Source organism: Dasypus novemcinctus, chromosome 3, assembly GCF_030445035.2.
Source record: "Dasypus novemcinctus isolate mDasNov1 chromosome 3, mDasNov1.1.hap2, whole genome shotgun sequence".
Lineage (NCBI taxonomy): Eukaryota > Metazoa > Chordata > Mammalia > Cingulata > Dasypodidae > Dasypus > Dasypus novemcinctus.
Window position 1 is genome coordinate 132,854,803 of NC_080675.1, and position 25,551 is coordinate 132,880,353.

Below are 25,551 nucleotides of genomic sequence, written 5' to 3' on the forward strand. Positions count from 1 at the left end.
ATTCTCTGAGAAAAGGATTTTGTTAAAGACTTTCTCATAATGCTGAAAAAGCACAGCCTCCCAATAAAGGATAATCTGTTTGCATTTCACAGAAGGTATTAGAATGTAACAGGCCAACATTTCTCAATATAGACCACTAAAGGAGATTGCCATTAAATGTGTTTTTGAAAAAGTATAATTCTAGAACAATGGTCTACAAATGTAGAAAACTGCTTTGGCCAGTGGTAGATATTCCGTTCAGACATGTGAACAAAATGCCCTAATTTGCCAATATCTGTCTCCTTTAGTTTAGTTTTAATGTTAACACTTGTGCATAAGGAAACACCTTTGCACAGGGTTAGGGAGAGATGGCACCCATTAATCAGACTGCACATACAGAGTTATTACGAGAATTAAGAGATTTTATACATATATACCAAAGCATCTAACATAAAACGTCACTACAGGGAAGCTATAACGTTAGTTACTATCAACATCATCAGGTAGATGGCCAGGGTCAGGCATCCCTCATGTGATACACAGGATATACATCATCCATGGTTTATAGTAAATTCACTTGGGCCCCTCATTGCTCATGGGAAGCCCACAGTGAATAGTAGCATAAAATTAACAATTACCCCAGATTTGTCTGTTTTGTAAATGTGGGTTTCTCACCAGGTAAAATGCTAAAGTGGGAGCATGGTTAAAATATTTGGTAAAAATGGTTATGCCATTGTTTCTACGACAACAGCAAGAGAAATAGAACAATTAGGACTAAGAAGAGAGTCTTTGAGGAGAGACACCAAAAAGACAGAAGAGACTGACAAAGACACAGGTTCTACTTCCATTTCTCCTATCTCTTCTATAGAAGGGGACATAACTGAAGGACTGCAGGTACTTGAAAAATAAGGACTGAATTTGACCAGGAATCAGAGCCACAGCCTAAGGAAACAGCCAAGGCTAGAGAGGAAATCTAGTATGGCTCTGAAAAAAACTCATGCCATATTTTTCAAGTACAAGCTTTAATAGCCTCCTATTTTCTTCAGTGGCTGCACAGGGAGCTGAACTTTCACAGCTGCTCATGTTGACTTCCTTCAGGCTGTGAATTTCCAGGAGGGGGTGTGCATTGGCATGGCTGGAGAAGAGCGACAGAGCAGAAGCTCGGAGGCTGTGAGGAGGTACAGAGGGAAGAAGCATGGACTAATTTTGAAATGCAAACGTTATTCTGGTATAGCTGTCAGGGTTATACAAAACAGAAGAATCTGTTAGAAAGTAACATTTCAGTTCATTTTAATAAGTTCAATTTCCACTACTGCATTAAAGTGTAAAGCAAAACTGGATTAAATTTTTCCATTAAAATCCAAAGTGGAGGGAAGATAGAAAAACTGAAAAGATGAAGCAAAACAAAATATCATTTTTACAAACTTAAATGAACAAGGTAAATATGGTTTATATTTAAACCAAGAAGTGGCATTCTCACTTGTGATGCCCATTGTTATTTTATTAGTATTTTTCCCTTTAGTAACTTTCTTAATTTGGTATTTAAAATCTTTTGAGCAAGGCATTTCCAAAACGATGTCACCTGATTTTATTTATGATGCCAGTACACGTGTCTAAACTGAGGTCTGTTTGGCTTCTCAGCAACATCAAGGCTTGAATAAGAAAATTCTATAGCTCTATTATGCAAAGGTCAGATATCAACAACATTTGTTGTTACTAATGGCTATTTTGCTTTAACAGGCTAGTTGTGATGGAAATCTTACCATTTTTTTTTTCTATAACAGATTATCTAGAAGAAAGTCTTCCATTATAAAAGTATTGGCTAGTACTTCCGTCTAGAAATTTATTCCACAAATACACTCGAATATAAGAAAGATTACACAAAACAAAGCAATTAATTTTGTCATTGTTTGTCAAAGCAGAAGATGAGAAGCTATCTAAATGTTCACCAACAGATGACTGGTTAAATAAATTAAGGCATAGACAAACAATGGAATACTATACAGCTACAAAAAGGATGAAGCTCCTTAGGAATTGATATAGATTCATCTCCACAGTATATGTTAAATGAAAGAACAAGCTGCAGAACATTGAGATATATGCTCCCTATATTGCACAAAATTGAGAAAAAAAGAATGGATATGTATAGTTGCTTTGGAATGCATGTTCCTGGGAGGAAACACAAGAGACTAACAATATTAGCTGTCTCTGGGGAAGGGTATAAGTTGACTGACAAAGGTGTAGACCGGAGAACTTTCACTGTATATCCAGTTGAACCATGTTAATGTATTACTAACTGGAAAAAAAAAATCAATAGAGGAAATTTTTGGGAGGGGGACACATTTCTTTTGTTAAATTTCATTGGCTTCAAGTACAGTCTTTCCTGATCTCCACCACCTTCAGTGCCAATCCTGGACCTTACCAGTTTTCTGGAGGAAGCTTCTTCCTTTGGATATCAATGTGGAATGAACTACTTCTTTCTCAAACATACAAGGGAGGGCTTGCTGTCTCAGTGTCATGACTTTGCTCTTAAGCAAAAAGAGGCAGTAAAGGATTTTATGGTCCAAAAAGGCAAGGAAAACCCAGTATACTTCTATAGAAATGACCACTAAATCCAAATTGTCAATGTTAAACAGAGGCGAGTGTCAATGGCCCTGAATAAATACGTGCATTTCTTAGATGTGAAGGATAATGCCCATAAAGTCTAGAAACCCAGTTAACATTATTATTAGGTCATGTTTCTAGACTTTATGGACACCCTGTATATTTATTGTTTTCCATCCCACACCCCTTCTCTGTCAAACATAATCCATCTTTCTCTATGTCAGATAGACAAGAGAAGTCAGCAGAACTTCCCTTTTTTAATCAGGAAAGAAAAACAAAACATAAAAGAGAACCTTATTTGGAATGGAAACATCCCCACTGCATTGTCAGCAATGAGTGAGATACTATTTATTACTTAACATCTAAATTTACATCCTTGAAGAATGCTGAGAAAGGAAGAAATGTCTTCCTGGGTGGTTAGAGGATGTGTGGGTTCCAAGGGCAGTCTGGAAAGTCATCTGATGCCTGAGAGGCTAATGTCACACACCCCAGGATTTGTGGAGGTTGCTGGCACACATAACTGATAACATCCCCCTGCAGGAAGGACACTGATTTCTTCTCAAGGAGTAAAAAGGACCATTCGTGTCTTGAGGCCCTGACTTCTACAGTTGATAGGAGAGTCCCAATGCTCCCCTTTAAAGGCCATCAGCCGCAACGTCCGCCCAATGCCTGCTGCCTGTCTTTTCTCTGTTTTTAATTGACTCTAACCCAACCCACTGGGCAAACTGTGAACCTGGGAGCTCTCCATAGCTACATATCAAGATCTATTCTGTATCTTGCTCTTCAAGACTTTTAGGTGAATGTACACCTTAAAGACCAGTTACAAAAAGGATTTTCATTAAGAGACTAATCTTTTGAACTATTAAATTATTACTCTAACTGTCATATAAGTATCACTATTTTTAAAACTAGAGGTGAAATTCTGTGAAATTTCCCCAAGATGAATGGTAAAGTGAAATGATTTCATTCATCATCAGTGGTGGGGGATGTGGAGAAGCTGACGGAGAGCAGAGGGGCAGGTGCCTGGGAAGACCAAGTCTCTCAGAAGGCTGCTTTGTCCCCATAGAAGAGCGTGTCAGACTTCTCTTTTCAACATACCCCAATTGAAATCTAAGCAAACAAAAGTTGTGGGTTCCTTCTGATGGGGGCTAAACAACCATTTCCCCTTGTTTTACAATCACATGCCAAAGCTACCCACACTCTTCGCTCTCCACTGCTGCGTAATTGCCAACTTCTTTGAAGCTGATGTTTCCCAGGTGGAGGACCCCGGCCACTATCTGCAGCACCAGCGTTTGCTCCTCTGCGAAGATCCCAATTACATTCATCGCGTGCTGGAAGAGAAAAGACTCAGAATTATTCCGACAAGCTGGTCACCCGTTTCATAAGTCCATCATAAAGAAGGCAAAATTCAAGTTCAGTTGTGCAGTTATTCAGGGCACAGGGAATAAAGCAGCTTAGCTGGCAACGGCAGCTGGAAGTTCTTGTGAGACATTACCACTGACCAATGCACACTCCCACATGCTCCTCACATCACAGAGCCATGCTGGAAGGGGAGCCTGTCTTTAACATAGCAGGCAATCCTCCAGGAGTGAAAACAGAAGCACTCCAGGAGGAAAGATATTCAGATGGAGCAGCAGCCGTGCACAAGGTCTAAGTCTCTCCTGGGCCCTCGTTGCCAACTGCCACCCCTAAGGGCACTGCTCGCCCCCTTTCCAGCAACCCTAAACTGACTCTGAGATCATTCCCTTGATTGAGAGGTCTGAGAATAGATTTTATTTGCAAAAGGATTTTGATGAAATATCTCTAGGAAATCAAAGAAAAGCACCATTGAAAAGTCTTGTTTCTGAAGTCCATGAAGTCCAATAAAAGCAGCTAAAATGTTGGAGTCCTAGATATCCTTATCCTAAGAGAACTAAACCTAGGACCGTTCTAGGGGTCCCCTACCTACGTTCTTTCCTCCCAGCTCCTTTGAGGCCGTATGGCCTCTTGATCCCATCTTGCTTCCTGGCATCCAGGATACATATGCCTGAACATCTTGTCCCTTCCAAGCACAAATGTCAGCTCTCCTCAAACTGAGCCTTCATTGCCCTTTCAGGGCCTCCCACTCTGTTCTAGATCTGGCTGAGGGATGGGCTAGGTTCGTAGCTGACTCTAAGAGCAGTGGTGATGTACTTTTTTAGGCTAAATGGATGACGAGCTGTGGTAGTTTGAAATTATTTTAGGAAGCCCAAAAAGAGAAAGACTGTTTGTGGGCTGGCCTACCCCTGTGGGTGTGAGCCCTTTTCAATTAAGCCTATCTCACTGAGGTGTGACTCAGGTTGAGTCTCTGCCCTCTTGGTGGGTCTGATAAGAAACAGAGACAAACAGGAAAGGAGAGTTCTGTCATTTTTGATCCTGCCATGTGGCAGAAAGGAGAGGGAGGCTCCAGCAGCTGAGGCCCTGGGGAGAGAGGAGCAATATGCCTGGTAGCTTGCAGTTGAAATTGGGAAAAAAGCAGAGCAGCCAAGCCTGAGAGAGGAGTCTTGGTCAGAGATAAGCCCTAGGCTGGGTTGCCCACAGCTGCACTCCCAGAAACGGTACAGTCCTGAGGGGAAGAGAGAGACCAAGCGGAGGTCACCCGCCATCTTGCTTCAACACGTGGCAGCTGACTTGGGTGAGAAAGCACCTCTTATGGTACGTGGATTGGACTTTCACGGCCTTGGAACTGTAAGCTTTTACCCCAAATAAATACCCTTTTTAAAAACCAACACATTTCTGGTACTTTGCATCAGCAGCCGTCTGGCAAACTGAAACACCAGCTTACCCCCAGAATGTTCTAGATTGACCTATTAGGTTGTTCCCCCAGGACACGGCCCCTCAATAATCTACATAGTTTCACAACTTGTACCATAACAAACATACAATGGAAATAGCATGGAGTAGAAAAATCTTCTCCTGATCTGTACAACTCAGAGATGAAGAGAAAGTTCTCAAAACCAGAAAAGAAATGAAGAAGGGTAGAGAAAAGGCCAAAGATGTTCTAAAATTCCTAAACTAGGTTAAGAACAAAAGAACGTTCTAAGAAAAGAGCTCGACAATGTGCAAGATTATCAGCACTTACCAGAGTTTCTTGAAACTCCCGCCTGTCATCGATGTCATCCACCTTGTAGGACCCAGAGAGGCTCAGGTAGTAATAATAGTCCATGCTGGTGATGCCAAGGCTGTGCTTCTGCTCTGCGGAGGCGCCCTCGATGAGCTGGAGCCAAGAGAATGCAGGAGTGGGAGAGGTGACCACACAGCACCCAAATCACCTCAGGATTCCTGCCACCACCAGTCCTGGGCCCAGGCAATGAGGACTTTCTATCCCTGCCTTCTAAAACGACAGTGATCTGGAAAACCTGTTGATACTATTGATGCATAACATAATGCTATTGGTCTTTATATATATAATATATATACATACACACACACACACATTTATGCAATTTAAAGTTTTGGAAACTTCAGCTGTGCTGTCAACTTTGGAAAAAGTATTCCAGTTGTACCATGTTGAGTTGGCATTGTTCAGAAATTAACAGCCATTTTGGTTTAGAAACATTAAACTTAATTTTTTTTCCATTTGTACAGGGTAATGCACTGTATTAAATATGTAAGGTCTTATCTACATGGGTTTGATTACAGAAACTAATATTCTCTAAATAATAAAAAATGAGTAAAATGATGGGGGTCATAGTCTCTGATATATGAAGGGCTTCAGAATATCTGCTTTACCTGTAATAGCCTCCCATCTTACTGCAAATTCTGGTTCTTGAACCTGATAAGACCTGCAAGAGTAGGAATTTTCCCTTCTCCATCAGAGGGAACTGTGCTGCTACGCTTGTGGGATTCCTTGAACGAGTGGAAAGCAAACCAGACTGTAATTACTTAGTTCCTGCCCAAGTTGCTTTCGCCTTTCTCAGGGGCAGCTGGCCCTTCCTTGTGTACCACTGCAGGGTATATTATTAAAACCTAGTCTTAGGTCCCTGGCCTCTGAAACCTCCTGACAACTTGCCTTGACTTTTTGTTCCATCTCTGAGGTCTTGCCTCAGGTCTGGGCAAGACCCTCGTAAAGGGCTCCAACAAGTAGTATGCTGGAAAACGTTTAACAACTGACTGCTGCCTGATAAGAAAAGCAGATTTGTGGCTTTTGTCAATTTCTGTGGTGTAAATACACCCACCATGATTGGTTTCAAAGTCTCAACAAGGTGTCACAGTGGAAGAGATGTGCAAGTCCATGCAAGCCAGCTACAGCACACTATTGGTGCCAACCCAACAAATATTTAGGAAAATAGAGCAGAGACAACTCCTTGCCACACCTCTCCATCTTTGTCAAGGTCTTCAAGACATCTTGGCTCCCCTCCCCCAAGTTGGGGGCCCTCGTCTCTGTTATTGGGTTCTAGATTTTCTTACCCACATCACATAGTCCCCCTTTCACTCACACCTTCAAACTCCTCTTTCTCTAACTCTCATCTATCTATAAACACATGCTACCCTGTATCTTCTTTGGAAGCCCCCCCTTGACACTATGAACGCCTTCACACTGCAGAATCCACTACTTCACCATGACTTCTGGCTTCTCCCCTCACCACTCTGCTAATTCTTCTTGTAGCTACTTTCCAGGGGCTAAATCCAACAACCCTTTCTTGGTCCCCAAAACCAGAATGAGATCCCTTCCCTTCTCCAGAAAAGAGCTGTAAGCACCCGACGCTATTTCTCCCACCACCAGGCTCCCTGGGCATTGGTGACACCACAGGATCCTGGGCTTCCGCCTTCCCCTCTGGCTGCTTCTGGCTGCTTCACTGGCTCTTCAGTCCCCAAGGTCCCATGTGGCAATTGGTTTACTCTCCATGCTCACTACCAAAGGAGGCTGGTCTATTTCACTGCTTCAGTTATTTTATGGAGGCTGATCTATTTCATTGCTTCAGTTATTTTATGTCGGTATCTTGAACCCTATCTTCTCCTGTTTCCAGCCTCTATTCTGGTGATTTCCACCTGAGGGCTGAGGACTCCTGGAGGAGAGTGGGACTTGCATGTATGGAAAGGGATCCCGGACCCCATTTATGCAGGCCTATCTAGTGCTCAAGTAAATAATATCCTATGAGTGTGGGTGACATACAGTTATTTTTTTCAACTGCTTGTACATGCTGCTTTAATTAATGTATTTAAAAGAGAGTTTTGGTTATATGTGTAGTTTTTCAGCCAATAGATCACTGCAAGAACCATTTGCCGTCATCTATGATGTTGGCATAATTAAAAATTTTGAATGTGAGTTACTACCACAGTTTAACTTCTAATCCAGTGATGTTGAACTAAAAACAAAACAGAAACAGTCGCCAAGCCTTTTTCGAAGAAAATCTAATGTGGATTAGGTATTTTATGCCTAAATATAAAATACTATTACATAAATCCAAACAAACATTTTAAAAAACAATTTATGGTATCATTATAGTTAAAATCTTTTTAAAACATTTTAAAAATAGTTGGAGGAAGTGATCGCTGAAGCCTAGAACACAGTTTAAATGCATCCTGTACACTACTCTATCTCCAAACTGGCCATCCCCTCTACTATCTTCTCGGCCTTTATTTAGGCCCTCTGGCCCCCTGATCACTCTCTTCTCCACTTTATTTATCAAGCGCTATAGCTCCTTAAAATCTCCCCTAACTATCCCAGCCAATTCTCACCACAGGAATTCTTATGGGGCAAACACTCCTAACTCCTACTTTCCTGATTATTTAACTTTTGGAGCTTGTGTCTTATTAGTCCAACTAGAACTTATTCTCTTTGAGGGTAGAGATAGCCTCACAACTCTTTTGTATACTGACTTGTACACACTATACTTATAAAATTTCTTATCTTTCCAGACTAGATTGTCTCAATTGAATGGCTGAGAGGAAAAAAAGAAATACATTTTTCAAGTGCGTTGAAAGAAATAGGAAGTGGGAAAGAAAATATATAAAGGTAAACCTGGTAAAATATGTGAAAACTCCGCTCTCCAGGGTTCCTCATCACCACCCTAGATTTTTCCAGAAGGAAGTTGGAGATCTTTCCACCATCTGGTTCCCCACCTGGACTGAACTGGATTTCAAAGTATTTTCCCTGCAATAAAGTTAGGGATTTCCTTCAATGGTTGGTGAATAGAAACATGATGTTCCAAACCAGCTTTTCAGACAGTGTATAATTCAAGGAAATTCATTAATCAAAGACATGTTTTTAATTATTCCCAGTTCTAGCCGAGATTTCCTCACCTTTTCCTTTCAGACAATAACCCATGTTCTTGTCCAATCACACAATTCTGTACTGAGAGACTCTATTGTACTCACCCAACCAAATAAGGATATGCAATATTCCTTGCCCATTTTCCCCAGTAGGTACTTGACTCCTAAACCAGAAGGCATAAAGAATGAGGCAGGGCGGCGGACTTGGCCCAGTGGTTAGGGCATCTGTCTACCACATGGGAGGTCCACGGTTTAAACCCCGGGCCTCCTTGACCCATGTGGAGCTGGCCCATGCGCAGTGCTGATGTGTGCAAGGAGTGCCCTGCCACGCAGGGGTGTCCCCCGCGTAGGGGAGACCCATGAGCAAGGAGTGCACCCCGTAAGGAGAGCCGCCCAGTGCGAAAGACAGTGCAGCCTGCCCAGGAATGGTGACACACACACGGAGAGATGACACAAGATGACGCAACAGAAAGAAACACAGATTCTTGTGCCGCTGACAACAACAGAAGCGGACAAAGAAGACGCAGCAAATAGTCACAGAGAACAGACAACTGGGGAGGGGGAAGGGAGAGAAATAAATAAATAAATATTAAAAAAAAAAAAAAGAATGAGGCAGAAGATCAGATGGTGCCCTCAGTCCAACTGACAGGTCAGCCTCTTTCAGAGGAAGCACATTTTTCCCTCTGCTAGCCATCACAGCTTTGAGCAAGTAGCCAATATTTACCTCTAGCAGCTAAAAGGCTTATCTAAAAGAAAAACATTTGGCTTTTCCAGCTATTTGTAGGTGAGAGGATTTTTATTATTGTGGCTACCATTATTATTATGCCCCTGAAAATGACTACTCATAGGGAACAAAGGAGAATAGAAACCTGGAATTTAGTTTAAAAAGGTGTCCAGGTTGTTAAGTAAATGAAGTTCCTCACTAGAATCTATTTTCTCTCCATTCCCCAGTAACTTAATACAGGGTAAACTTAAATGCAAGAAAGACAAAAATGTGAGCATTAGGGAGTGGTGTGTCCTAGGGCCAAAACAGATAAACAGAATTCACATTTAATATTTTGAAAATTTGTATGCTGGATAATAAAACCCACACATCTCAGGGCTGAAATCTGCTGGGCCTCAAGTCTATGACTAAACCCATATATTCATTTAGGATGAGAAAACTACATTGCCACAGTAGCCAGTACCTGCTATGTCCCTGTTGTTAAATTAATTGCTGATTCAAGGTATCTTAAAGGCTAAAAAGAAGACTATTCTTTAACTTAAAATATGACCCCCTCAAAAAAAAACCCACATACACATACAAAAAAAACACAAAAAACAGAAACATATAAACATACAGAAGCATAAAACATAGAGAAAAATTGCAAACCACTGCTATCCTGTATGACAACGGTTACTGAGAAAAGTAGACTGAACAAATCCCTTCAGTGCTTCCTATCGTGGCTGCCCTTGACCACCTTTTCCTTTCCCGTGTGATGAAGGGAATAATTCAGTGCCCCCTCCCCCTCAAAGACTCCCCATCAATCAGGAGAAAATGAAATCAAATGGGACACGCAAATCCAGGAACAGCAGTCTTTCTAAAGGCGTAGCTCTCAACCGCCCACTGGAAACAGCGGTACCCTTTAAGACGGGTGCCTGGGGCCACCCCTGCCTAAATAAATTGGTATCTTGAAGGACGACATCCAGACTTGGACAGGTTTTAAAAGTGCCCAGGTCATTTTTATGAGCAACCAAGGTTGAGACTCTCTGCTTGAATTTTTAGAAATGCTTATATATAATTAGAAACTGTTAATAGTATAATTATAAAAATGTGCTTTCATCAATTGTAACAAATGTACCATGCCCATGCAAGATATTTAAAATAGGGTGGTCTATGGGAATCTGTATTCTATGTATGACCGAAATTCTGTAAACGCTCAGTTTCTCTAATCAAGGAATTTTTTTAAAGTTTAAGATTGACATTCTCAATAGCAGCCTGGTGGCAAGGGAGGGGGAGATAGACATTTTACAAAAGAGATAGGAGTGCTGCATTTTGATAACTAAATGGGAAGAAACTTTGACTCTATTGATAATGCTTTATTTCTTAAGCTGGATGCAGAGTACACAGATGTTCACTACATTATTTTAAAATAGTATTTGGAGTGGGTATATGGAAACAGTACTTTCTGCATGGTTTTTCTTTAAAGTTACATCTGCTCTAATAATAAAATTTTTAAAAATTCAAATGATGGATAACAAATGATTACTCCTAAAAGTGTTTGTCTGAAATATTCCATTATATATTTTAAATGTGAAATGATTTACAGATAGAATATATGGATTTTTATGATTATAAAAGTACTACATGTCCCTTTTTAAAAGTGAAATTACCTTAATACCATCCTGATGGCACTTCTACTTCTTTCTACCAAATAGTCACTGTATTATTATGTTCAAACTTTTGAATTAAGGTGATTTACTTGTACCTTAATTATGTTATACATAATATGCCCATTTTAAAACTAAAAGGAAACACACACACACACAAAACAAACAAACAAAAACAACCCAGGGAAGCAGACTTGGCCCAGTGGATAGGGCATCCGTCTACCACTTGGGAGGTCCGTGGTTCAAACCCCGGGCCTCCTTGACCCGTGTGAGGCTGGCCCACGTGCAGTGCTGATGCGTGCAAGGAGTGCCCTGCCACGCAGGGGTGTCCCCCGCGTAGGGGAGCTCCATGTGCAAGAAGTGCACCCCATAAGGAGAGCCGCCCAGTGCGAAAGAAAGTGCAGCCTGCCCAAGCCGTGCCGCACACACGGAGAGCTGACACAACAAGATGACACAACAAAAAGAAACACAATGACTATGCTTGTGAGCTGATAAACCCAAAATAATAACAAGGCCTAGAGCAACTTTGTGCCTGGGAATTTCCTTCTGTCAGCCTTCATGTTACTCAAATGTGGCCAGTCTCGAAGCCAAACTCAGCATGTAAATGCAATGCCTTCCCCCCAGCGTGGGACATGACACCCGGGGATGAGCCTCCCTGGCAACGAGGGACCACTATCAACTACCAACTGATGATGCAACTGGAAAATGACCTTATACGGAAGGTTCAATGCGGATCAGCAGAATATCCATGTCTACATAAAATACCATGACTTTAAAATGCTGTTTGACCTAAAGTAAGGGGGAAATGGAAAGGAGAAATGAGTTTATATGGCTACGAGTTTCTAAAAAAGAGTCTGGAGGCTGGCAGAAGGTTTGCCCTCATGCACAACTGAGCAGAGTCAGAGAGACAGATAAAGCAGATACAACCCCCAGATATTGGTTCCTTTGAGGGCTAAAGAGACCCATGGGAGTTATGGTCATGGCCGATGGGGTTAACTACCAGGGCAGATGGCCCCTCTTTGGAAATGGTGTTTATGTGTGATGAATCTGGACTCAGATGGGATCTCCCTTCATAAGACTTTCATGCTAATGTGCTGGAGGTGCAGTTAATGTTGGGGTTTAAGATATATTTAGGGGATTTGAATCTCTGGACTGACAATGTGATAGCCAGATCCTGAGCCTCAACAGACTCCAGCACCTACAATCTGATTTATTGGACTTACCACACTCAGCTAAGATGGAGGTGAAGAAGGACAACCACCACACCATGGAGCCTAGAGTGATTACAACTGAAAATGGGAGGATTGCATCCAGCATCCAGGTGGAATCTGAGCCTCCTCTTGACATAAAGGTGCAATGGACACAACCAATCCAGTGTCCACATAGAAGAGGTGGCATTGGATTGGGAAAAGTGGACATAATGGACAAAGGGTATGGGGAAAGGCAGGAAGAGATGAGAGGTGGAGGCGTCTTCGGGACATGGAGCTGCCCTGGATGGTGCTTCAGAGGTAATCACCGGACATTGTAAATCCTCACAGGGCCTACATGATGGAATAGAGGAGAGTATGGGCCATGATGTGAACCAATGTATATGAGGTGCAGAGGTGCCCAAAGATGTACTTACCAAATCCAATGGATGTGTCATGATGATGGGAACGAGTGTTGTTGGGGGGGGGGAAAGGGGGGGTGGGGGGTGGGGTTGAATGGGACCTCACATATATATTTTTAATGTAATATTATTACAAAGTCAATAAAAAATAAAAAAATTAAAAAAAAAAAAAAAAAAAAAAAAGAAACACAGATTCCTGGAGCCACTGATAAGGACAGAGCGGATAGACACAGAGAGCAGACAATGGGGGGGGGGGGCACGGAGAGGAAGGGGAGAGAAATAAATAAACAAATCTTTAAAAAAAAAAACCCAAAAATGAGACCATGTTACAAACATTGTTCTCTAGTCTGCTTCTTTCAAAATTTAACAATATGGTATTTATTTACCTCCTAAAATAAATTATTAGGAGTGAATTTACATAATTTATCCTAAAAGTACTACTGTTCGGTCAAAGATAATAAATATTTTCTGTTTTGAAAAAAATTGCCAAATCACTTTCAGGGAAGAATGTAAGACTTCATTCAATAGTTTCTTTTCCCCAGGTATTATAAATTTCCTTAATGTTTTCCCATCTTAGAGATAGAAAATGATATATTGTTTTAAATTTGCATTTCTATCATTATTAGTGAGTATCTTTTGATGTTCTCAGCCAGTATTTTTTTTGTATGTAAGTATATAGGTGAATTGCCCATATATATTCTTTCCCAGCTTTCCATTGGGGTTGTATTGCATTTTTTAATCTGAAAAATAAAAAATGTTTGTTTTTGTTTTTACAAAAATTGACTGATGAACCCTACTTGCTGAAGAAAGAGAAAAATTTATATTGGGAAAAAATAAAGGAATATCTTGTTTTAATTATTTTTTTCTGCTTTCCAAGAAAGACAAAAAAGGGAAGATGGGTAACTAGAGAGCTAAGTTTGGTCAAGTCTCAGCATTTTTCAAGGCAGATTCAGATTGATAATTACAAAAGAAAATGTCAAGTAGAAATTTAGTTCATATCTTCTTTCCAATTTTCATTACCTAGAAACTTCTTCAAGATAGCACACCCCAGGCACTGAGTAGAAAAATATGAGAGATGAAGAAATGAGTAAAGAGTGTGAATAATGTTGAACAGCAGGGAAAGTGAGGGCAAGTCTGCCAGATATAACCCACCAGGGAACCTAACAATTATTGCATGAGAATTTAATAAGAATTCTCTTGGAAATAGAAGCTTCCTTCCAAAATAGAGATTTAAAAAGAAATGTTTTTCTCCAAAATTCCCATTTATTTTTAAATCGTCCAGAATCAGACTCACAGATGGCTCCTTAAATGCTCTGATGCCAGAAAAAAAAAATCTATAGCTGAGTTAGGATGCAAAATTTATATAAGTCAAAGCTACTTGGTAAACATTAGTTTCTTTGTGAATGTGGCTATTTGTCAAGGGGAATATATCCATAGTCATCCTTGCCAGCTTTCTAATTTACCCCCTCAGGAGATGCCTAGCCAGAAAAATGTCTAAATGAGTGTTCACCTCCCGGCATTTGGTGAACATTTTCATTACCTCAGATAAGTGAGCCAGGAAGAGCCAATTTGTGAGGCCACCAGGTCCAGTCACTTTTGGATGCTATGTTACAAGAATATACACAAAACAAAACTCAAAGCTATGATGGCCAGGACAGGGAGTGAACTTCAGACAACTCATTTCTGGCTGACAGGGAGGAGGAAAGTCCCTCTGAGGGGCTGGGTGGGGGCTGGAGTCCAAGCGTCGACTCCCTTCAGTGTCCACGGGCCAAGTTCCATGCGGCAAAGCGATTGCTGCTCCGCAGCAAAACCTCGAAGCCTATCTGGTCTTGTTTCTTTGTCTGGGAAAGAAGGTCTTTTCTTCATGGCCTAAATCAAACTCTTTCAGGGTGAAAGCTGCCGTTTTTATCGAGTTTTAATTTCCTTAGTATGGCAACTCTAGAACTGTTTTCAAAATTGTCTTGTTTGCATCCCTGAGGCTCACAAATAACTTCGGTCAAAGGGCAAGCCGAAGCCCGGCAGCACGTTACTACAAAAAATGAAGAAAAGGGTAAAAGGAGGCCTCCTAATGGTACGTGGAGAACTCCCATTTCCACTGGGCTACTGGACTGAAATCAGGAATGGCAACATCATCAATCAGGTGACATTCTCCCAATCAGGGAAAGGACTCACAAATCGGCTGGAGTTGTTGTTCCGGACGGTCTTGGCGTTCCCGAAGGCCTCCAACAATGGGTTGGACTGCAGAATAATATCCTTGACGTGCTGTCACGGCAAACAGACCAGAGGTTAGGAAGGTGCAAAACCTACTGCATAATGCAAAGCTAGACTTTCCCTGAGAACCTGGTTTCTGGAAGCCATACGGTGAGAGGCCCCAGATCCACTTGTCCCTGGAGGTCTCTGCGAGATTTACCATTTCACCAGGGCAGACCAACACCCATTTGTGTGCTCAGGACTCCCAACTCCCTTGGCTTGATATAGGGTCCCCTAGAGCCAGGCTACCAACAGTAAATCAGAAAATACATGTGAATCTACAAACATTCCTAGCCTGGGTTTCCAAACTGCTTGCTGCAGCCTCACTTTGCACTCCCAAGTTGCCCGGAATCACAGCACGAAGGAAACGGAAGCTGGAAGGGGTTTCTCTTCTATCTGGGGTCTTGAAGCAACTACACTACTGGCCTCTTTCCTCCCTGCCACCACCCTCTCCATTGCAGTGAGTCTTCTTAAACCTTCTCCTTCCCAAGAAAGGATGTAGAAAAATAGTCCTGTGCTTCTCAAACTTTAATGTGCATGAATCTCCTGGGGATCTTGTTAAAATGCACATTCCAATTCCACAGGTCTGGTTCGGGGCCCGAGAGTTTACATTTCTAACTGGCTCCCTGGTGGGTACTGGTTTTGCCAGTAGTGTCCACACTTTGAGCAGCAAGAGTCAGTGCTGGGCTGTGTGGCACAATTCCTGGCCTATTAGAAGGGAAGAACTTGGTTTTTAAAGACCCTAGCTCTGTGCCAGACTGAAAAGTGTGCAAACACACCATAGACTTGAGACAGCTCAACAGATAGGATTTGATGTTGGAGAGGTCTTTGAACAAGTGAGTCATTCCTTGTACTTCTAATTATTCACATGCTATGGTTAAACATGTTCCAGAAATAACAAGTCTTCTGGCTTCTGCTCTTTAGCTACTGACTAATTCCAAGCCAAGAGCTCAGTATCATTGTCCTCATAGGAAAACAGGAAGAGAAAAATCAACATTAAACGTCTGCAGTCTGACTGCTGGGTTGCAGTCTGTTAACAAACAGGATTCTAGTAAGGTACTGACCATTAATTGACTATGTGACAGCTGAAGTGTTCCTTAGGTAACCTACTGAACATCTGGAAGATAAATGGCCATGAATAATAAGAACTGGCATTCCAACCCAACCAGGGGATTTGTCACTAGCAATGGCACCAACAGCAAGTTCCGGTGGTCCCGCATGGGGTCCGTTTCAAAGCTTAGAAACATACTTCTAAAAGCTGCCTACTTTCCTTAAAAGGCTCATGATTTATATAAACTTTGCTCTGCCTTATTAAATTAATGTTGCGTGTGTGGCTCTTCATTAATCTTTTATGTTTTTTGTTTGCTAGCCAGACCTGCCTGCACTATTTGTCAATACCTTGCTTCTCCTAGGGAAAAAATAGAAGATAGGGTCTTCTTTATTGCTTCCCTTCTTTAATTATCTACTTTTTTTAAAACAAAAATTATTTATGCACATATCTGTCCATTTGCTCATCCATCCATCCATTTATCCACCCATCCATCCATCTTTATCAACTATGACTCATGTTCAAATTTTGTGGCATGTGGTAAGCATGTCAAGGAAAAAAGAATGAGCAAGTATAAGTAAAGAGACAGCCCATGCACAGAACATCATCCTGGATTCCTATCCCATAGGGTACATTTGCTTGAATGAAGAAAAGCAAATGGACCGAAGCACATCAATCTAAAGCAATCTAAAGCTGCCCTCACTGTCCAATATCCAGTCCTCAAGCCACATGTGGCAGTTTGAGCACTTGCACTGTGGCCAGTCCCAACTGAGACAGACTGTAAGTGGAAAGTACACACTGGATTTCAAAGACTTAGTACCAGAAAGAGAAAGGAAACTATCTCATTAATATTTTATATTTGCTACATGCTAAAATGATAGTATTTTGGGTATTTAAAAAATTAACTTCATCTATTTCTTTTTATATATTTTTTTAATGTGGCTAGTAGAAAATTGAAAAATGCATTTGTGTCTTCGTTATATTTCTCTTGCACAGGGCTACCCTAGATCTGCCTTCCATTCAGACAAAAAGGACAATCTTAAGACCATTTTGAATTCTGCCTTATGCTTCTTCACCCACCAGAACCCAAAGGAGCATTATTTAATTAGTAGACAGAGCCAGAAAAAAAGAATTCTAATGTATCTTTTAAAAGTCTACAGTGGACTAGGGCAATAGCACTGCTTATTAAATGATTTTGATTAAAAGATGAATCTTTACAGTGAAACCTAACCGGGAGGATGAGTTTCAATCAAAGGAAAACCACTAGCAGCCTGTGCTGTGGTGAGCATTAAGAGTTTAGGCATAGACCAGAACCCACCATCACCATCACGCACAGCGTTCTGGGGATGTGGGCGTTTTACTCATTTCGGCTGCTGTTGCTCTGCTGCAGCAATGAGGGACACGAAAGGCAGATCAAGCTGCATCTACCCCATTCGTGCTACTCTCCTCTTGACTGTTTCTTCCCTGCTCAAATTCTCCTCCTATTTTCTTTCCCCTCTCATGCTTTCTTGCACTCTGTGTCTTCCCTCTTTCTGAAGGTTTCTCTCCTTCTTTTTCTATTTCATTACCTTGTTCTCTTTGTCAGCCTTTTTACTTTTAAACCTTTCCTTCTTCCTTTTGCTCTTTTTCTGTTCTCTCACTATTTTAACAATTTCATTTATTTCTTGGATTGGTAATTCATTCATATAGTTCAAAATACAAAAGGTTAAAAAGTTATACAGAAAAGCATACCCTTCCCAGGCTCCCAGCTTCCCTCCCTCAAGGCAACCACTGTTATCAGTTCCTTGTGTATCTGTCAATCACAGATGGATGTTCTCTTTTTTACTCAAATGGTACCATATTATACACAATGTTCTGTACCTTGCTTTTTTCAATAAATGTTATATCTTGGAGGTCATTCTCTATCAATACACAAAGTTCATTTCCAATGGCTGTATGGTATTCCACCATTTGATAAACCAGAAATTGTTTTCCCAGTTAACTAATGAATATTAGGTTATTTCTAGGCTTGCCATTACAAAATTGTCATAATAAATAACTTCGTGCATGTATCATTTTGTACACATCTGAGTATATTTAAAGGATAAATATGGCGGCAGACTTGGACCTATGGTTAGGGCGTCCGTCTACCATATGGGAAGTTCGCGGTTCAAACCCCGGGCCTCCTTGAACCCATGTAGAGCTGGCCCATGCGCAGTGCTGATGTGCCCAAGGAGTGCCATGCTACACAATGGGTGTCCCCCGTGTAGGTGTGCCCCACGTGCAAGGAGTGTGCCCCGTAAGGAGAGCTGCCCAGTGTGAAAGAAAGTGCAGCTTACCCAGGAATGGTGCCGCACACACGGAGAGCTGACACAACAAGATGATACAACAAAAAGAAACACAGATTCCCGTGCCGCGGACAACAACAGAAGCGGACAAAGACGACGCAGCAAATAGACACAGAAAACAGACAACTGGGGTGGGGGGGAAGGGGAGAGAAATAAATAAATAAATAAATCTTAAAAAAAAAAAGGATAAATATGCTTAAGCAGAACTGCTGAGATAGAATATACATATGTAAATTTGGTAGATTTTGCTGATATCCCTCCATAAAAGTCGTACTAGTCCATGCATCTACCAGCAACATATGAGTGTGACTGCGTCCCTACATTCTTATCAATAATTCTAAAAATACCATAATATTTTTATTATGGTACCATAATATTTTTTATAATTATTTTTTATTATGGTACCATAATATTTTTATCTGGTAGGTTAAAAAAATAATATTATGCATAATATTATGCAGAAGAAATGAAGATGTGAAGTATGTGACAACATGAATGAACCTGGAGGATGTTCTATTGAGTGAAGCAAGTCAGACACCAAAGGACAAATATAGTATGATTACCTGTCATGAACTAAACATCTTGTGTAAACTCATGGAGTTAATAACTAGAATACAGGTAACTAGAAAATAGAATGAGGTTTGAGGATAAAAAGTTAAGTGCTAATCTGTGCAGAATTGGTAAAAAGATTGTAAATCTTTGAAAATGAATAGAAATGGTGAAAGCACATCACATTTGTAACTAGCAGTGTTAATATATGGGTATGACAGTGGTTGAAAGGGAATATCCAAGGTCATGCATATTACTAGAAGGAAAGCTAAAAAATGTAACATGGAACTGTAAAGCATAGCAAAGCCTCATGAAATATGAGTATGGGTAATATTGCATATATAAGACTGTTTTACTTTGAAACTGAACAAATATACATTAATGTTACAAGATGTTAAATCAGGCAAAAATACAACCAAAGCAAGATATGGACAATAGTGTATAGTAATATATTAATCTTTCATTGAGGGTTGAAAAAAAAAGGAAATATACTAAGTGAAAGAAACTAGATAAAAGGTTACTATATATAATTTGACTCCATCTATAAAAAATATAAATACAATTAAATTAGAGAGACAGACACAGAATAGCAGCTATGTAGGGCAGGGAAGCATAGACTGAGAGGTGATATTAAGGGTAGACTTTTGTGTTTGTTTTTATCACTGAAGTGATAAACACACAACTATGTGATTATTCCAAATACCATTGATTCTACACTTTGGATGGATTGTATGCTTTATTAATATATATCAATAAAACTGATTTTTAAAAATACTACAATATTTCCCCCAATTTGGTAGATAAAAAAATAATATTTTGGTATAGTTTTAATTTGTATTTCTTTTAATATCAGTGAAGGTGAGTATCTATGTATGAGTTTTATGAGTCATTTATATTTTCTTTTCTATGAGCTATCTTTCATGTTCTTTATTTTCCTTTTGGATTGTTGGTCTTACTGAGCTTGCCACGTATTAGCCATCTCCATTTCATAATACACTATTTCTTTGCAGATTTCAATTTCTTGGTTATAGAAACAATGTCCTTTCTCTGCAGGAAAAATTATTTATTAAACAACGGGAGTCTCTTGCATTTCACATAGCTCGGGGTCTCAAAAGGAGCTATCACAACTCACCTGGACTTTGGGGCCTCCTCCAGACACTCTGGAGATGTAGCTCATGATGTATTTGGCAGCGACTGTCTTTCCAGCACCACTTTCACCACTGAGGAAAGAAAAAGAGTGAATCATGACCAACCATGAAGTGGATCCTGATTAAAGCTAGCCCTCCATTCCCCAAATAATAAAAACAGAAAGAAAGAGAAACAAGCAAAAAGAAATTCAATAAAAAAAGTACAAATTTGCCTGAGAAGGCAAATCACACCAGGATTAGGGGATCTATATCATTTGTGTCATCACCATTAACATGGTCTGGAAGAGAGTTCTCCTAATTAATTAATAACTTGAACAGGATAGACAATTAAGTATTTAAATGCCTAGAAACGGGAAAAGATAAGGAAAATTATGGAATAAAGTTTATGCAGATACTATAAATGATTTCAGAAAACTGTAAACATTTTTAAAATGCACATGAAGTAATGTTAAGTAAAAGTGTATTTAAACATGGTTACAAAACGTGAAAAAAAAGTTCATTAAAAAAAAAAGATTGGCAGGAACTACCACAAATTATTAGCAGAGGCTTGTGTCAAGATAAAGATTACGGGAGACTTTCCTTATTTTCCAAACTTTTAGTAATGTAGTTACATTACTTCTATAATTAAAAATTTTTTTAAAGGATTTATTCTCAGTTTTCAAACCATGTACCTTTAATTAATGCAAACATCTTTATTTTAGGAGTTCTAAAAGTAAATATGAGGTAATATTAATCACATCCTGTATAACAAAGACTACCTTCCGGTTGGTAGCCTTATTGTACCAGAAAAGCCTTTTGTTAATAGTACACTCTACTCTTCAAAATCCCCTTTCTTCCTTCAAAATCCCCTTGCAGTGATGATGACTTCATTTCAAAGTCTGCTTAAGTCAGCCCAATCTCTCATCTCTCTATTGGTACCCTGAGTCAGTTAGATTAAAGGAACCCACATCATGTAAAATGAAGCTGGAATTTAGTATAGTATGAAAATTCAAGTTGCTCCAAGTTCATAAGACAGTATTTTTGCTTCCTACTGGTGATAAAGGATGGTGGGTACAGAACAAAGGTTCTTCTATGAGCACTAAACCTAATGAGCTGTTATCAATTGCTGAGTTACCCAAGAAAAGAGGAAGATGTACTTCAGGTACAAACCAAGAAGGGTACCTCCCCCAAAAGAAACTGAAATAAAATCTGAAGTAATTTAATATTTAAAAAAGAAAGTATCAAAATAACCATCATGCAAAACTCAGAACTTTGCTGAATTTCTTTGAACTAACATTTTGTTTAATGAGAAAGAGTTTTAGGGAGGAGAAAGGGGCACCATGATGTGCTCAGGGCTTAGGATCGCTAAAGTGCTGAACCCACCTATGGAACTCATCAACCATACTGAACTCGTGGTTTCCTGATCACAATAGGGAAACTGGACCGGAATTTCACAAAAAGATATTGGTGGCAAGAAGAAATCCAGCAAGTCTGGGAGGTACCACAGCTCTTATAGGGGATGTGTCTACTCACAGCCAAAAGTAGGTTTGGTAAATATTTGAGCTCCATGAGAAATAATCTTTTAGTGGCTAATGTTATCAGATGATTTTTTTTTTTTCGCTACCAACAGTGGTGATTGAACCTGGGCCCTTGTATGTGAGAAGCTGGCATTCTATCACTGAGCTACACCAGTTCCCCTGAGTTGGTTTTTTCATTTATTTTCTTGTTTCTTTTCAGGAGGTACCGGAGATTGAACTCAGGACCTTGTATATGGGAAGCAGGTGCTCAACCACTTGAGCCACATCTGCTGCCCTCAGATCATTCACACACTAGATCCATGGTCAAACCTCACACTCTCTCAACTGATGCACAGGTTCTGTCAACAGTGAAGCCCCATTTTATAATGCCAGCAATTTAAACATTCAAGAATACTGAAAAGTCCAATAGTGCAATGGTACAATTTCCTAATGTAGTATTACACAGAAGTTTAAAATAATTATGAAGACTAAGTGGCAACATTAAAAAAAAAGTGGTAATCTAAACAGAAGATAATGTATCTGTAACATTATTCTTACAACCATGCAAAAATAATGCATGGACAAGAACTGAAATGGAATAAGGAAAAAGAAATATTGTCAGCTTGTTGGTAGCTGCTATATGATGAATTCTTCTTTTGACATGATTTCTCTTAATGCTTAAATTTTTGGAGACAGGTAATTACCCATATATTTCAGATTTTTAAAAATAGCTTTTTCAGAAAAAGAGGGATAGCATACTACAATGATAATCAACACTGGTCAATTTCATCAGATTATTATTCAATATTTTCATATTTAAAATTCCTTAGAACAAGTTGTAAGAGAAAGGGGGGAAGAAAGAGAGAGAAAGAGAGAAAAAACAACAAATCTTACTAGAATTATGAAATAAAAGATAGTAATCCCCACACTGTGTTTTGGTTAACAGTGTTAGTAAAGGAGAAATATTTTGTCTCTTTTGTTACAAGTAAAAGAAAAGAATAATAGAAAGGAATTAATTTCATCTATTAAAATAAGTATGTCAGGTCTAAAAATAGTAATGTGTTCTTTTTCAGAAGATTTAAAGGAATTAGTTTTAGCTGAACATTGATCGGAATTTTCATTTCTTGGTTACAATTTACAGACACTTAAAAAGAAATTTTATTGATCAGAGGTCAATAATTCTCTCAAAATATGGTCTAAAAATGGAATGTTAAATAATTACTTGTAGCATATAGTACCTACAACCATTATACTGGCCCTTTTTGAGTTGGGAAAATATTGGGAAAATTTCCTCCACTGGACTAAAACCCAAGTTATGAGAATGTGAAGATATCTGACAGATTATATAGCACATCTGAAATTATTTACTTCCCATCCCACAGCAGTTAGAGTAATTTGCTTTGCTTACACTTACATGCAGGCTTTCCTAGGAATTGAAATTTTTAACAAACTTCCTGGATCTTCACTATCTGGCCTGGAACTAGCCAGGCAATTTTAAAACAAAAATCAAGACAAATTTCATAGCAAATGTCAATTCGCTTAGGAAATAACGCAATGCTTCTTGTGTGTTGGCTATGGAAATGGAAACATATGCTGAAAATTAAAAAAAATGGAGAGACTATTTTGGGAAAAAAAGCTATTTACAATGGTATACTGATAATTAGAATCGAGAATGATAGTTGTTTTTAACTTGAAAGTTATTCCTTATTTAAAAATCATTAGTTTTCGATTAATTTGAATTTATTTGAGCAAATGTAAAAGTATTTCTCTCTCTTGCTCTCTTTTTAGACGGGATTGTAGAATAAGTAGGGTCATCCATTCCCACTGTTAGAATGTTCACCAATCTACACCCATCTCTTCTCCCTGTTCGTGGCCTCAAAATATCTCTACCAGTTGTGCTCCCTTATAACTGGTGGAGTTACAATGATTGAAACGTTCTTTTTTCAACTTTATATTTGTTTGCACTTTAGAAAAGACAAAATCTCAAAGCAAAAAGGCGGCTTCGCTTGTTCACCCAGCATGCATTGCCTACGCCCCTCCCTGTCAGGCACTAGGCTGGAATGAGACGTGGCTCCCATCCTGGAGGAACTCACGGCCTCCTGAGAAAGACAAGCACAAAACACAGTAACAGTGGAAAGATGGACAACATTTTAGGGCATCCTAGGTGGCATCTTTCTCTGGCTGGAATGTGTGTTAGGAAAAAGATTCCTAAAGGACGTCACAACTAGCTAAGTCTCAATGAGACAAGCAGAGGTTAGCCAGGTGACAAAAATGTGCACAAGTCAGAGTGGGGGAGAAGCTGGAACCAGAGCTCAGAGGCCAAAACTCCATGGTGGATCCATGAATGAACCACAGGCAGTTCTTAGGACTGAGTGGAAAGTGGGAAGCTGGGAGGGATGGGGAGTGAGGCTGCAGGGCACTGGAGATATACTTAGCAGTGGCCTTGAGCACACAGGGTCTGGTCAGTGAGGTAACTAACTGGTCAGCGCTACATTTATATATATATATAACTTTCTCTGAACTTCAGCCTTTTCTGTACCAACTCATGAATTTTGCACCTTTCCCAATATAAAGCAATTGGTCTATTAATAATACTTTTCTCCAACTGATTTTCTATTTACTTAATATTTTTCTCTAAATACTGACACACTTAACTTAAATAAATTTATTGTAGAAAGAACCTCTACAGAATTACTATTCGTAGAAAAACAGTATCACTTACCAAAATTTGGAAACTTTAAAAATAAATACAATAGAAATAAAATTATCATGAAAATAATTCAAATAGCCATTGATATGGAGTAGATAATATAGAACCAACTGTGTTATATTTAAAAAAGCAATTCTAGGGAGCAGGTGTTGCTCAGTGGTTGAGCACCTGCTTCCCACGTATGAGGTCCCGGGTTCCATTTCCAGTACCTTCTAAAAAATAGAATTCTAGGCAACAATGAAAAAGAAAGAATTTAAAAACTATAGCCAACAATACGGCTAAATTTCAGGAGAGAAATGTTGTGTGAAAAAAAAAGCAAGTTGCAAAAGAATACATGGAATACATATAGTAGGATTCCATTTATATCAAGTTCAAAAACACAAAAATGTTGATTAGGGAAGCAAATATAAGTGGTAAAATCATCAAGAAAAGCAAGGCAATGATGATACACATACAATTCAAGGTAGTGACTGTTTATGTGCAAAAGGAGGGGAAGGGGCAGGCTGAATTGAGAAAGGAAGGATCACACAGAGAATGCAAATGTAACAGTGGTGTCCTTTAAAATAAAAGTGAGGTGATGGGTGACCTTTGTATCATTACCCTTAACATTTACATGCATTTTATAGAAATCACTTAAGGAGTAAATTAGCAAATTTTGAAGTTATTAAATTCTAGCTGGCCTATCAGAAGTCCTGAGTCTGAAGTTGGCTCTCTTTTTAATAAAAAGAGATTAATCAGCAAGTGTTAAACACACCAGCACAAGGGGAGTGGATGTGGCACAAGCAACTGGGCTCCTATCTACCATATAGGAGGTCCAGGGTTTGATGCCCAGGGCCTCCTGGTGAAGGCAAGCTGGCCCATGTGGCGAGCTGGCCCACACGGAGTGCTGGCCCACATGGAGAGCCGGCGCAGCAAGATGATGCAACAAAAAGAGACACAGGAGAGATCAGAGAGCTGAGGTGGTGCAAGAGAATGATCATTTCTCTCCCACTCCAGAAGGTCCCAGGATCAGTTCCCAGAGCCACCTAATGACAATACAAGCAGACGCAGAAGAACACACAGCAAACGGACACAGAGAGCAGACAACTGGGGGGGGGGGGGGGGTGGAGGGATAAATAAATTAATTAATTAAAAAACCAGCTCCTTGACAGAAGCAGAAGTACTGAAATAAAATTAAATATGGGCTGGCACTCTCTATCTGCTTAAACATCAAGGTTTATCTAAAAC

At 39.7% G+C, this 25,551-nt stretch overlaps 1 protein-coding gene across 3 annotated transcripts in view; it reads right to left on the minus strand.

Moving 5' to 3' along the window:
- MYO1E (myosin IE) overlaps positions 1-25,551 on the minus strand; it is a 220,819-nt gene that overhangs the window by 72,479 nt on the left and 122,789 nt on the right. For all 3 annotated transcript variants that reach the window (XM_004452867.5, XM_071214222.1, XM_004452868.5), the window contains exons 5-9: positions 20,103-20,190; positions 14,969-15,058; positions 8,567-8,698; positions 5,684-5,818; positions 3,782-3,914 (exon numbers count right to left, since the gene is read on the minus strand). In XM_004452867.5, coding sequence (XP_004452924.2) covers positions 3,782-3,914; positions 5,684-5,818; positions 8,567-8,698; positions 14,969-15,058; positions 20,103-20,190 — 578 coding nt within the window. The remainder of the gene's footprint in view (positions 1-3,781; positions 3,915-5,683; positions 5,819-8,566; positions 8,699-14,968; positions 15,059-20,102; positions 20,191-25,551) is intronic.